The sequence below is a fragment of the Haliotis rufescens genome, unplaced genomic scaffold, assembly GCF_023055435.1.
Source record: "Haliotis rufescens isolate VD_foot unplaced genomic scaffold, xgHalRufe1.0.p SCAF_8, whole genome shotgun sequence".
Lineage (NCBI taxonomy): Eukaryota > Metazoa > Mollusca > Gastropoda > Lepetellida > Haliotidae > Haliotis > Haliotis rufescens.
This window is the reverse complement of record NW_025964372.1, coordinates 20,333,305-20,348,050: the sequence shown is the minus strand read 5'-3', so window position 1 is coordinate 20,348,050 and position 14,746 is coordinate 20,333,305. Positions and strand designations below refer to the sequence as shown.

Below are 14,746 nucleotides of genomic sequence, written 5' to 3'. Positions count from 1 at the left end.
AAATGGAATTTTCATTAAAATAAATACAGTGACATTCCATACACACAAAGTGTTGATATCGCGATATTCCTTTTTGATATCGAGATTGCCTGTTTATTAACTCTAATGTGTGTGTGTGTGTGTGTGTGTGTGTGTGTGCTGAACTATTTCCTAACATCAACATCAGACGCCTTTCTGTCTTCTTTAGAACATATACCACCTCTGTTGCCTTGCATCCCCAACACTCGACGTCCTACCGACCTTTACAGAACGCAGACCGCTTCTGTGGTCTAGCATCCCACAGCCAATTTGTAAGTTACATTTTTGACAAGTATTCATCATTTAGATAGTTTCTATGATGTTAACTGATGCTTTTATCTTGATTATCCTTCTGACATGAGGACACCCAAAGTCTTATTACCTTTTTTTCAGAATATCTGTTTGAAATCATTACACTTTTGAGTAATTGCTTTAAAGAAACTATTTCTGTACAGAATTCATTCATGTGTTCTTGAGACCGTGGGTACCATGTCTCTTCGCGAGTACGGATATCTTTATGATCTGGATAAGCGGTGGGGTTTTAGAAACTGTCCCAAAAGTGGGGCGGTCGGGTAGCCTAGTGGTTAAAGCGTTCGCTCGTCCCGCCGAAGACCCGGGTTCGATTCCCGACATGGGTACAATGTGTGAAGCCCATTTCTGGTGTCCAAACCTAGAAACATAATTGGGGCGAACCGGGATTCGAACCCACAATCATGGGTTTCTGGCGTGCCCTAGGGACGCAACTCTGCGCAGCGAATCGTGGCGCCTTAGACGACTGGGCCACCCGTGCCCCCCCAAATCGCTCTGAACCATTAGTTGATGTTCATTATCCACAGTAGTACGTACGATCTCTACTGCTGCTTTAATGCAGTATTTGTGATCAGATTTGGAATGCGTCGTCTACAGAGTGATGAAAACCTAAGGGCTATTGATCTGTTACAACTGGTAAAACTAAGCGAGACGTAGCCAATATGTTCAATTTGTCACAGTCTGTGATTTGCAGACGTTGGAACAGGTTTCGGCAGACACAACATGTCAATGATCGGCCCCGCACAGGGCGCCCTGGATTAACAACAGAAGTCCAGGATTTATGAAGAAGAAACCAGGCTAGAAGTAACCGAGCCCACACAGCAAATCAATGCGCTGTTCACTAGCGCTAGGCCACCAGGGTTCAAGTTACTGATCAGACAAGTAGAAATCGTTTGCAGACAGCCGTTCTCATGATCGGCGACCAGGTGCTGTACCACCGTCAAGAAATCAACACATTCTAGCCAAAATTATGTTTCTAGGCTTGTCAGCACCATACCCGTGCTCGTGGTTTTCCAGCGAAGTGGTAAACGTCTGATATATGCATCACTTCGGGCTTTCCTCCCACATTAAGCTGACACGCCGTGATATAACTGGAATACTGTTAAAAGCGGCGTTAAACACAACTCATTCCTTGATTCATGAAGTTAGCATTGCGTAAAGCAACACTTGTGTTGCAGACTCTCCTCCCACATTAAACCATTTTCATTTTTTTACCAGCCGACCTGTAGTAAAGCAAAAAACTCGAAAATTGCATTTTCTTTCTTCTCCACATAGGTCGACAGGTATTTTCCTGTAAAAATTCCGTAAAGCAAGTAAAAGAAAGTGTGGCCTAAGCATGAAGCAGCCCCAAACTAAAGAACGTGCCACGTGAAAATTCATCGCTTCTCTTTATTGGATTACTTACAGCCGTATATACATTTACCACCTGTCTTCGAACACAGGACGTATTATCGAAATTCATGCATATTCATGGATCAAACCATCCGATTCCGAATTGGTTATGTCCTTGAACACATTCATCAATCTATAGCTGCTATAAACAGATCCTCGCATCAACCATTGGTTAAGTCCTTGAACACATTCATCAATCTATAGCTGCTATAAACAGATCCTCGCATCAACCATTGGTTTGGTCCTTGAACACATTCATCAATCTATAGCTGCTATACACAGATCCTCGCATCAACCATTGGTTTGGTCCTTGAACACATTCATCAATCTATAGCTGCTATAAACAGATCCTCGCATCAACATCATTCAAAATAAGTTTAGAAACGTAATAACAAAAGGTAAAAAAACATATGTACATGTTGTATTCTTTGTGAACCTGCAACATGTTGGTTCAATATCAATAGAACTGAGCATTAATTACACTAAAAACGGGTCTTGGCTAGGCCGATCCAGCAGTCTCACTCCGCTGGAAGCAGTCGCAAATTTATACCAGTGCCTACATAGACAAAAACAGTAGATAAAACACAAGTTTCTACATTTATTTTGAGTGATGTTGATGCGAGGATCTGTATATAAAACTCTTTTATATCTGTTGAACCTAGCTGCAGTAGTAAATACGGAAATAGCATTTGCAGAGCGAAAGTTACGAAATTTGCTCTCGAAGTAAAAACTTGATTGTATATATCTTCACGTTGTTTGGTCGCGCATGCTCAGAAATGGTTCTGTGTATGCTTGACTGCCATATGTGCAATAATGCTTCAAAATGTCCAACATTTTATGCCTTAAACGCTTTTAATGAACTGTTCTAACAACCCACCACCATCTATATGACTTAGTCTTGTCTGCTTCGAAAGGTAAGTCGCATCCGCCGAAGCTGTTATAGGCTTGATGGGTGTGATTTATAAACACGAATTTTGCAAAAATGTCCTGTGCTTCGAGTGTATTTCAGCTTCGGAAATCTAGGTATTCACTTGGAGACGCCAGCACACACACAGTGTCGACCCCCATCGATAAAAATGAGCTGTCCCGTCACAAAGCTCGCAGCGTCGGAGGCAAGGTAAGCAATGGACTCAGCCACATCCTGAGGTTGGCCCACTCTGCCAAGGGGGTGGCGACCAGCTTGTTGCTCCAAGAACTGGAAATATAATAACAATGACCTTTCAGGACAATAGTACCACAGGGGCCAATCACACTAAAATCCGATCTTAGCTCTCGCTGCAGCTTCACAAAGATCTGAGGACATTCAGTTACAGGCTAGAACGACCCTTCATCCAGCCAATCGGAGCGTCGCTTACGAGATCACGAAAATGAAAGTCCAAATGTGTTTTTTAACCATGCAACACCATTCGTGACCAACTCTTGTTATTCCGGGACAAGCCGAATAGCGACCCGTGCCCCTCTCGTAGCCATTTTTGCGACCGGGTTCCGTCTTAGCGCAAACGGGCATACCTAAAACAATTGCGTAATGGTTCACACATTTTCCCCATATATTATATATATTTCAGATGCAATTTAAAGCACATCGGGGCGTGCGGAATTATAAGATATGATTGAACACATTTAACTGTGTCTTTGGTATATTTCTAGATGTAAGACATATGAAAAATCAAAAGTTATTTCTGAGGGATTCTTTGACGAAGAACTTGAAATCATACGCGCATTCTGATTGGTTTGTCGTATTTTCGCACATAACATTCATCGATAGGGGGACGAGTATTCTTGCAGGTTACGGAAAGGGGCGAGCGGTGACGAATGCATGCAACACGGGGCATTCCGAACAACAGTTGTACGACTGATTCCGTCAAAATCAGTCTTTTCAAAGTATTGCCATACAATATCAGAATTTTCTTTCGTTCAGTTTTCAAATTTTGAACCGAGAACTTCGTCAAAATATTTTTCAAATCGTTGTGGAGAATAGAAGCCACCATTTTGGAACTAGTGCCGTAAAGCTCGAAAACATTGCTTTCTGATTGGTAGTCTGTCTTACAGACCCTGATAAAAATATATACCAAATACAGCCCATGCAAGTCTATAATGTTTGGCAAGTCTAGATCATTGCAGTATCTGAAAATGAAGAGAGTCACTGGGCTCCTTTTTTATTATATTTTTATTAAGATAACTGAACAACTGTTTTTTTTATGTACGATATGTTCATTTCAGAGACTAGATGTTAGTCTATCTGATTGGCTGATGTCGATTTCTTGTTAGTCATTTACTGGTCCGTCAAAGTTCGTGAAAGGTCGTTCTGACGTGAACTGTACTGGGGGAAAGTAGGAAAGCAGGAAGGTCGGATTGAATGAGAATGCGCAGGGACGAACAGGAAGAGGCCCTTCCGTCTCTGAGGAATGTTCTTGTGGGTAACATAAGGGGACAGTGGTGACAAGGGTTCCTGCAGGTTACGGAATGGGGTAGTAGTAACGAATATTCTGCAGGTTACGGAAGGGGGCAGTGGTGACGAATGTTTCTGCAGGTTACGGAAGGGGGCAGTGGTGACGAATGTTTCTGCAGGTTAAGGGGCCATTGGGGACGAATGTTCTTGCAGGTTACGGAAGGGGGCAGTGGTGACGTATATTCTTGCAGGTTACGGAAGAGGGGTAGTGGTGACGAATGTTCCTGCAGGTTACTGAAGGGGGCAGTGGTGACGAATGTTCTTGCAGGTTATGGAAGGGGGCAGTGGTGACGAACATTCTGGCAGGTTACGGAAAGGGGCAGTGATGACGAATGTTCTTGCAGGTTACGGAAGGGGGCAGTGGTGACGTATATTCTTGCAGGTTACGGAAGGGGGCCAGTGGTGACGAATGTTCTTGCAGGTAACGGAAGGGGGCAGTGGTGACGTATATTCTTGCAGGTTACGGAAGGTGGACAGTGGTGACGAATGTTCTTGCAGGTAACGGAAGGGCAGTGGTGACGAATATTCTTGCAGGTTATGGAAGGGGCCAGTGGTGATTAATATTTTTGCAGGTTACCGAAGGGGACCAGTGGTGACGAATATTCTTGCAGGTTACCGAAGGGGACCAGTGGTGACGAATGTTCTTGCAGGTTACCGAAGGGGACCAGTGGTGACGAATATTCTTGCAGGTTACGGAAGGGGCCAGTGGTGATTAATATTTTTGCATGTTACGGAAGGGGGCAGTGGTGACGAATGTTCTTGCAGGTTACGGAAGGGGCAGTGGTGACGAATATTCTTGCAGGTTATGGAAGGGGCCAGTGGTGATTAATATTTTTGCATGTTACGGAAGGGGGCAGTGGTGACGAATGTTCTTGCAGGTTACGGAAGGGGCAGTGGTGACGAATATTCTTGCAGGTTACGGAATGGGGGCCAGTGGTGACGAATATTCCCCTGCCAATATTTAAGGTAAGTGACCAGGACGACCACGAATGTCTGACATCCCATAAACAGACTTAATCTACTGACGGAATAGGTGACACGTAATTTGACGCATCACTAATTACGACAGTTGAGATCTGTCTGACCAGCATCAATATTTAAGAGAAAGTAACGTAGCCGCTGACCTTGGTGTACTCGTCGTCCTTGTCGTGAAACGTTGCGCCCTCCCGTCTGTGTATCAAACTCACCACAGTGCCGGGGCTGAAACAAGAGTGGTGTATGGAGCTGAGATGCTAGTCTGGCGTTTGATACAGATTGACTACATTATAAACCTACTACCACTTTTGCCTATAGTATTGTAGGTAGCTTGCTATCTCAAAGTAACCTTGTGAGAGGTACGACTTTCAAGTGATGCCTCCTGAAATGGTTTACATTTCAAATGTGTAAACTTTAATATGCAATTAATGTTGAATTTTGACTGATTTTTTTTCATATGAAAACTCCATGACGTGAATCGAACCTGCAACCTCACATATCGTGTTTAGTATTGTAACCCACTGTTTCCCACTGAGCCACCGGGGCAGGTGATGAAAGGGTGTTCAATCTTACATGTCAAGACGTCAGTTGTCTGCATGCTGCATGTGGTCTTTATCTCGCCCGCAGTCATCGAATTCGTTTTATACCACGACTATTGTATTGTTTCACTTATTGTTTTCTTATTCTTTCTGGTACTTCATGCATGTAGATGTTTCAGAAGTTAGTTAACACCTCCTCGGGGTTTTCCCTCACTCAAGGTTTACGTTTTAAACCAAAACTTCAGATTCGGGTTTTAACTATAACGTGAGTGAGGCATGGATGAACGGTATGTGATTGAACCGATATTGATAAATAGCAATCCTTCAAAGTAGATTTATTGTTGTCTACGAGATACAACCCTGGCCAATTGGCATTCCCAGAAAATTTGATTCACGTCATCACAATCCACTTTATGTGTGAAGTTAAAGAAAACTCTCTTTTTTTCATATTACTACAGTTAATCATGGTATTACAGATTAACTATTAATTAAGAGATTAACAGATTAATATGAAGGAATCGGGTGTTCTTTAACTTCTTTTTGGTAGTACATATCAACTCAGAGTAGATGCTTACCCCAATTCCACAGAAAACGTCTCCGTTTGACACAAGTCTCTAGTTAAAACTGAAAATGGGCCTACAAATGTGTTGTATTTCAAGAATACACACAGACACCGCTAATAGTTAATCAGACGTGCTCGTCAAATGTATCACACGTTCTATTACGAAAAAGAAATTCTTACTTCACAGAGTTTACTCGAACTTTCTTGGGCGCGAGCTCTGCAGAAGGAAAAACAACCGCATAAACAAATGTCATGTTCTGATAAACACCAATAAAGTCTTTGATCTGACCCCCACCTAAATAATTATATGAACACCTAAATTAATGTAACTTATCATAAAAACTGGAACACAAATCCCGGCAACAACCTTCCAACACAATGGGTTAGTCTCATTATTCCGTGGAGGGGTGTACATCTACCGACCAGATTACACATACTGGAAGAAGGTGCTAATCTTACGAACGTGTTATGAAGGTCCTGGGCCCACTTGCACAAAGCGATCTTAGCGCTAAGATGATCGTAACTCCCATACTTTAGCATAGGCTTACAATAGTGTTAGCGCTAAGATCGCTTTGTGCAATTGGGCCCTGAACGTAAATGACGGAGACAAACAAATTAAAGACCAGAAGGAATGCATGTAGATATCTATAAATACACAATACCACTTTATAACCCGTTCCCGGGAGAGGCTGGGTAAACTACCTCTCAATCCACCCAGAAAAAAACCTCCCACGCACACAGTCACTCAATCCTAACAGTCACCCACTCAGACTCTCACCTAAAGCCAGGCACTGAGTGAACATATCCATGGCGGCCTTGCTGACGCAGTAGATCCCGATCTCCGGCATCTGGAACACATATGACACGTGCAGCAACCCCGTGACTACATAACAATCAATATCTTGTATTCTCTACTGAAGATTTAAAACACTGATTGATCGAAGATGGATGAATCAATCTCTTTACACAATCAAATCTTTTACCCCGATACAATACCGTTTTGTGTGAAGACTTGACGACATGTGTCCACGTCGGGTCGGGTCAGTTGAGCGCTGAGCAAACGTTGACCCCCCTAAACAAATGTCCGCTTTCTAAAACAGCTTTTGGCTAAATTTATTTACAAACTCAATTTGAATTTTTTTGTTTTAACAAAAGAAAACCCACACACAATCCTTCTTTTTGTGTGTAGATGCCATGGCGTTCAGAAACGACAAACTATATTTATATTTAATATAAGAAAACAGCGTTATCACTATCCCCCACCAATAGGGATACAAGAAATTTGTTCTTATAGTAGCGAATATAAACTATAAAAAAGAGCCCCATAAAACATTAGGAAGAGATATGCACTTGGACCCCTTTTTGTCATCAGAAAAAATGATTAAATGTGAAATTAATACACACAAAAGGCCCTTTCTCTGTAAAAAAAAATAACTCAGTCTTGATAAGTATCTCTTAGATAAGTTAACTTGAGTTGTTTCTGAGAAATCTTGCCCTCCTTGCACAAATAACATGCATCGAAGGACGTAACTCTGTTAAACAATTAATTGACGGGACCAATTTTCAAACTTTTCTCTCAGATAAGCATGCAAACCAAAATACATGTAACTTCAGAAGAAGCCCAGTTGATGAGCAATCTTGGCTCTGTCACTTCACGACACAGGATGCGCAATACCTTGGGACTTGAAAAACTATGACCGAACTTTGCATACCACAAACCTTGTAATACTCACCGACTTAGCTCCGCATATACTGGATACGTTTACGATGTTCCCTGCAAGAAGGACCAAGTTTAAAGATTGTAATACCTCAACGAATAAAGCAGCCAATTAAAGGCCTACCCAAAGAATGAAATTACTGCTTTTATTTGCGGTCACTGGAAGACCATAGACAGAATTGCAGTTGAATCACTATGTGTGTTGTTTGCGTGATACCAATGTTTCTCAGGAACAAGGATCACAGGACTGATGCTATTGACCGTTATGCCAAAGAATCGGTATCGATTTTCCATCTGTGTGGAACGTGTATATTTCCCCCCAGCTCGGTATTGGTAGAATTCTTCTAAAATCATATTTACTCAATGACTTTCGGAACTGAAGACGTTATTTTGTAAATACGCATCCCCTATCGAGTCAAAGTTTGCCGAGGATCACCATTTTAAAAGATAATACGTCAAATTGCGTGCATCTGTTGAAATTAGCAAAGACCATATGAAGACATGTTTAATGAACAAACGTCAACCGTCATGTGCAAAGCCAACAAACACCATCTTACCAATAATCAGTCAGATCACCCGTCAAAATATCAGAGCATGTGACAGAAACTGAAACGTAGAAAAATCCCGAAAATAAATTCATTGTAAAAAAAAAATCACTCTCAGTAGCGCGTATGTTGTCCACGTGATGCGCGCGATCACTGCCTGGCACCGTCGTCTCGTGCTCCCAATAGGTGTCTGGATTGTTGCCAAGGGAAGATTGTTCCACTCTTCAGTACAAACTTTGCCGAGTTCCTGACGAGTTGCCGGAAGGACAGGGCGTCGTGAGAGGGCGAACTACAGCTCGTTCCACGTGAATTCGTTAGGGCTGAGGCCTGGTGACCGGGCGTGTCACTACATGCGGACAATGCTCTCCTGTTCAAAGTTGGCATCAAAGGACCCTGGCACGATGATGTCGTGCATTATCGTACATGAGGATGAAGTCCGGTCCGATTCCTGAAATCTTTTTCCTTGACTAAGCCACAAGGGCATGGTGATCTGTGAAGTCAAGACAGTTTCTATAGTCATCAGTGAAAAATACTGGAGCCCAGTTCTGGTCTGTCAAATTGACGTTATCTTCAGCCTAATCCAAACGTGCCTCCATATGATGTCGGGTCAGTGGGACGCGAATGCATGCCATCCGTGACCGGAGACCAGCCACACGGACACGATTTACGGACTGTTCGAGTAGTAACCATAACGCCACTGGTGTTCCGCATGTCATTTCTGAGTGTGGTGGCAGTCACGAAGTCTTGCTGCAATCAGGAGATTCCGGCTGTGTGGTGGAACGCTGTCGAACCCCTGCATGTCATTAGGTGGCTGATCCAAACGTCAGATATTGATTCCATGCCCTGATGATCACATTTTTCGCTGACACCAGAGACGTTTGCAACGTTACGTTTTGTTGACCCAGTTTCAAGCATGCCCGTGCATCTGCCTAATTCTTTGGTTGTCTTCGACACTGATTAGCACATGTTTTGTTCTGTCACGACACATCCAAACACAGGATTTCAAGCACCTCGTGCACAGTTTGCCAAATACTGCATTCCTGTCCGTTCTTATTGAAACTGAGGTCCCTTGTTGGAAAAAGTTTGATTCTCAGCATACCTTGAGTAGTATAGCAAGCATTCCAACACCATGACACCTACAGCAGATGTACCCACCCGTGCGTCCTCCAGATCTTCCCACCCTGCGTCTTTCCGAAATTACCCATCGTGCGTATCCCCAAAATGTACCCACCCGTGTCTCCGCAGATGTACCCATACTGCATCTCCTCCTGATGTTCCCACCATGTATCTCCCCCAGATGTATCCATCCACATTGGGTCTCCCCGAGATATACACACCATACGTCTACCCCTGATGTACCTACCACGTCTCCTCCGATGTGCCCACACTGTGCCTGCCCAAGATGTACCCATCCACGTCTCCCTCCGATGTGCCCATACTGTGCCTGTCCAAGATGTATCCAACCACGTCGCCCTCCGAAGTACCCATATTGCGCCTGCCCAAGATGTACCCACCCGCGTCTCCCTCCGATATGCCAATACTGCGACTGTCCGAGAAGTACCCATCCACGTCTCCCTCAGATGTACCCATCCACGTCTCCCTCAGATGTACCCATCCACGTCTCCCTCAGATGTACCAATCCACGTCTCCCTCAGATGTACTCATCCACGTCTCCCTCAGATGTACCCATCCACGTCTCCCTCAGATGTACCCACCCTGCGTCTTTTCCAGATGGGGGACTGCCAGCTGGGACAGGAGGAAGGGCACCTTCATGTTGAGGTTCATCAACTGGTCGTACTCGGATTCCGCCATCTGCATGGACGCCCCTGGGTACAACATACCCGCGTTGTTCACCTGCAACACGAGGAGGTTAGGTGATGGACAACATGCTTACCCGGTCATACATGTCTAACCACAGACAAACAAGGGGCCCTTGATTAAGGTGTTATTCTTTCAGCCCGTGAGTGAGTAAATGTCGTTTTATGTCGTCAGAAATATTCCAACATATCGCGGCGAAACCCAGATACAGCAATCTCCGTTTTATTATTTATTATAATAATATGTAGATGTCTCAAACAATATATATATTTAAGGTTTGAAACGTCAGCCAACGGTTGACACTCGCACACGTACCAGTACATCGAGCCTGGCAAACTTGGCGACTGTCTTTTCAACGGTCGCCTTCCTGAAGGCCGCGTCAGTCAGGTCACCGCAAAGGGTCAGAATCTGCAAATCAAACAGAAAGCATTTGATCTTTCCTGTTATCACCTGACATATTTCTGCTATCTCGGCTCTGTCAACAAGTTTTCCTCCGAAAGGACTAGTGGTGAACTGAAAAAGTGAGACATACATTCGAAATATTTCGTAATGGCAGAAATGATGTGTGATGTGGCCTGAATCAAAAGGTTGAATGATGGAATTCAGGCATCAATGACGATTGATTTTATGCCGCGTATGTTTGCCTGTACTAAAACCATACTTTACATCATAATACCTAACTGTTTTCAGTTTGAGATAATATAATCCTCTAGTGCACCTGTAACTGTAATCAGTGCTCTCTCTCTCTCTCTCTCTCTCTCTCTCTCTCTCTCTCTCGCTCTCTCTCTCTCTCTCTCTCTCTCTCTCTCTCTCTCTCTCTCTCGGGACAACGAAGCGATCCTTGCAACGTTAAGTTCTATATAGTCATACCATTAGTATGATGTCATAATGGTCGTCATGCAATGTAGACCTTCGTTCATGCTAAGACTGGACGGGAGCGAAGTAAGCAGCGAATCAGAAGACAGTCTGCAGGCAACGATGACCAAGCATCGTGGCGCGGTAGACATGATACGGCGTTATCTTTCACAGATCTCCCTACGCTTGTGGATCTTTAGATTAAGACCTTTTTTGAAACTCAAAATTTTAGATGTCTTTGTCAAAAAGACAAACAAAATCACAATAAAAAGAACATTCATTCCAAATTCCAGCTTCACTGTTTCTGTAGAATGGAGATAAACCTACTGTTTTTTTTAAAGATAGATGTATGGAACTCCAATCCGATACCTGCACGTCTATCAAATTTGAACCCTCAAGCTGACGAGGTCGGTTTCGAATGAAATTTACAGCTATCGATCTCAACGTTTGAAACCTCTAAATTGAAAACACATTAGGTATAGCTCATAAGACTTTCATTAGGATTGACTGCTCTGATTTCAGTATGTACCGAGTTTGTCCACAAACCAGAGACAAGTCCGATCATGTGATATGCAACTTAGCTTGTGGTAGTGGGGTAGTGCTATGTCATCATAACGTGGGAAGTGGGTCAACTGCAGTGCCGTGACACAGTTTTTCAGATTTCCATTGGCGGACCTTTTGAGAGTTATCTCCCCTGATTTTTGGGGGCGTGGTTAACTTACAACAGTAAATTCAGTGTAACTGTCACAATAACCTTTGTTCTCGCGTAGAAAAGGGGCGGTTGGATAGCCTAGTGGTTAAATCATTCGCTCGTCATGCCGAAGGCCCGGGTTTGATTCCCCGCATGGGTTAATGTGTGAAGTTTGGCGTCCCCACCATGATATTGCTGGAATATTGCTAAAAGCGGCACAAAAACATACTCACCCAATCATGCAGAAAAGCAAACTAAATGGAAAGAAAGATGCTGTACAAAAATAAAATATTTTAATAAAATAGAAACGTACTTGGGGTGTACAAGACAGGAAGTACCATACTACAACACTCACGTCATCAGCCGGTATCCCGCACTCCGAGCATCTTTTAGCGACGTCTTCCAGTCTCGTCTTATCTCGTCCCGTTATCGAGAGTTTGGCTCCATGTTTGGCAAAATGCAAAGCTGTACCCTCTCCGATACCGGCACTCGCTCCTTGAAGAACAGGATATTGTGTCGTAAAATTAAACAACAGATAACATGTCTACACTTTTGTATTATCTGTATCAGAGAATATGTCAGTGTTTAACAATGCTGACACTAGTGAATCATCCCTTTTTCGAGATCATTGAATACATACATACATACATACACACAGACACACAGACACACAGACACACACACACACACACACACACACACACATACATACATACATACGTTCGACCGCCTTCGTAGTCTAGTGGTAGAGCGTCCGACCTGAGAGCGGAAGGCCCGGGGTTCGATCCAATGCCGCGTCATACCAAAAGACGTTAAAGTATGGTAATTGTTTTCACCCTGCCTGGCGATCGGCATTCAGGGGCTTAAACAAGGACCGCTTGGGGTCAGCATAATGTGTCTAAGTGGGGTATTCATGTTTAACTGCGTCATTGTATCTCAGTGGACAAGCACTATAAAATCGGCATTAGTCCCGTCTTGTATAAACAGTAACGCGCACACACACACACACACAGACACATATAAAGCGATAGAAACTAACTGTTTTAGTCCACTAGTCTTCACAATGATACAGCAAAACCCTTAAAAATGGAAAATTTCTATTTCTAACGCTGAAGGTATACATATTTAACCTAATGATTTTGCATTTTAGTGTGACGAAATACATCGGAAAGACATCATATAATACAAAACACAATTGTCGTTCTTATTTGTTGAGTTTAGGTTTGTTGCAGAGTTGTATAGCCCGACGATGCACTGTAGTGTGACAGCCCCGCAGCTGTACTGTATAGTGAGTGATATAGCCCCGCAGATGTACCGTATAGTGAGTGATATAGCCCCGCAGCTGTACTGTATAGTGAGTGATATAGCCCCGCAGATGTACCGTATAGTGATACAGCCCCTCAGATCATTGAAGGGTGATATCGCCCCGCCGATGTACTGTAGGGCAACATCAAGCGAGGCGATAACGAGAATGAACAACCCTCATAGATAACCCCACCCAATTCCCTGACAGTGTACTACAACCTACCACCTTCAACACGTGTACTTCTCTGTGCAGGGGAAATACTTTGTCGTATTTACCTGTAATAAGTACAACTCGGCCTGCAAAGTTCGCCATCAGGTCGCTCCTGCCGTGACAATGATCTGGCTTGTGAATAACTGTGTCAAAGTATGGAACACTCGCCGGGACATGATCGCGAGCTACACTATGTATGTAAATATTCAATGAGGGTAAACAGGGGTCACCGACCGATATGAATGCTGATCTGGAGGTAGAGGTGTTGTAATTATTCAAACATTTCGCCTTCCTGACACGAATGCCAGCAAGCAGTCACAACGATGTAAAAGGAGTCACGGTAAATGTAACACCGTGAAGAGATACATCGTACCACGTTTGCCGTAAAAGGCGACTATGCTTGTCGTAAGAGGCGACTAACGGGATCGGGTGGTCAGCCTCACTGACTTAGTGGATACATGTCATCGTATCCCATTGCGATTGATGTCAATCGCTGGATTGTCTGGTCCAGACTCGATTATTTACTGACAGCCGTCATATAGCGGGAATATTGCTGAGTGCGGCGTTAAACAACAAACAAACAAACAAATGAAGCGATATCAACTTAGGTTTCCTTCGTGAGTTGAAACTCCAGCCCTTGGGAATGCCTTTCACAAACTATACACGTTATAAATATTAGAACATTTATCTTTACTTTCAGGTGTTGAGAAATTATCACATGATATTCCTTAAAACACGGAAAGTGGGCGGTCGGGTAGCCTAGTGGTTAAAGCGTACGCTCGTTACGCCGAAGACCCGGGTTCGATTCCCGACATGGGTACATTGTGAAGCCCATTTCTGGTGTCCCCCGCCATGATGTTAAAAGCGGCGTAAAACCATACTCACTGAAACACACGGTAAGTTGCCTTGAAACCCACCCTGTCGAGCAGCGATCAAAAGTGGTACTACCCTGTGTGACAAAACCAATGGCCTTAAATAAGAGAAATATTTTAGTCAATCAACGAGAGCATAACCAAAATATATGGCTTGTTTGTGCATCATCTCCTGTGACTTCCCATGACATCAGGTTCAACATTTGAAATCTTGCTTTTTCTAAAAACATTGACCACATTGGGGTAATATCATGTTTAATCATATACCTATCAATGATATGAGGCAATTGTCACGTGAGCCAACACAGATGCGGTCATATCACAGGGTGTGCAAGACTCGTATTACACCATCAGCAGGGCTGATATGGGTTGCCAATGAATTTTCAATGGGCGATCGATATCAGCCAAGGAGGTAAGAAATTGGAGTTACGTCCCTTAGTGCGTCCTCCGCTCCAGTAACTTTCCTGTGACAATATCTTCCAAACAAG

At 43.5% G+C, this 14,746-nt stretch overlaps 1 protein-coding gene across 1 annotated transcript; it reads right to left on the bottom strand.

The window, feature by feature from the left end:
• Positions 1-1,698: 1,698 nt before the first annotated feature.
• On the bottom strand, positions 1,699-13,575 carry LOC124114156 (3-oxoacyl-[acyl-carrier-protein] reductase FabG-like). The gene is made up of 9 exons (XM_046474723.2): positions 13,452-13,575; positions 12,226-12,365; positions 10,640-10,732; positions 10,222-10,360; positions 7,978-8,018; positions 7,023-7,092; positions 6,425-6,461; positions 5,293-5,368; positions 1,699-2,914 (listed from the first exon to the last, which is right to left on the bottom strand). Exons 1-9 carry the CDS (start codon positions 13,486-13,488, stop codon positions 2,747-2,749), a joined length of 801 nt encoding a protein of 266 aa, XP_046330679.2. The 5' UTR covers positions 13,489-13,575; the 3' UTR covers positions 1,699-2,746.
• Between the last annotated feature and the right edge of the window lie 1,171 nt (positions 13,576-14,746).

Excerpts from the sequence above, each read along its gene's own strand:
- LOC124114156 (XM_046474723.2), bottom strand. The coding sequence starts at position 13,488 with ATGGCGAACTTTGCAGGCCGAGTTGTACTTATTACAG. Across the intron at positions 12,366-13,451 it reads CCGAGTTGTACTTATTACAG|GAGCGAGTGCCGGTATCGGA; the intron begins GTAAATACGACA and ends CTGTTCTTCAAG. Across the intron at positions 10,361-10,639 it reads TTGCCAGGCTCGATGTACTG|GTGAACAACGCGGGTATGTT; the intron begins GTACGTGTGCGA and ends CTCGTGTTGCAG.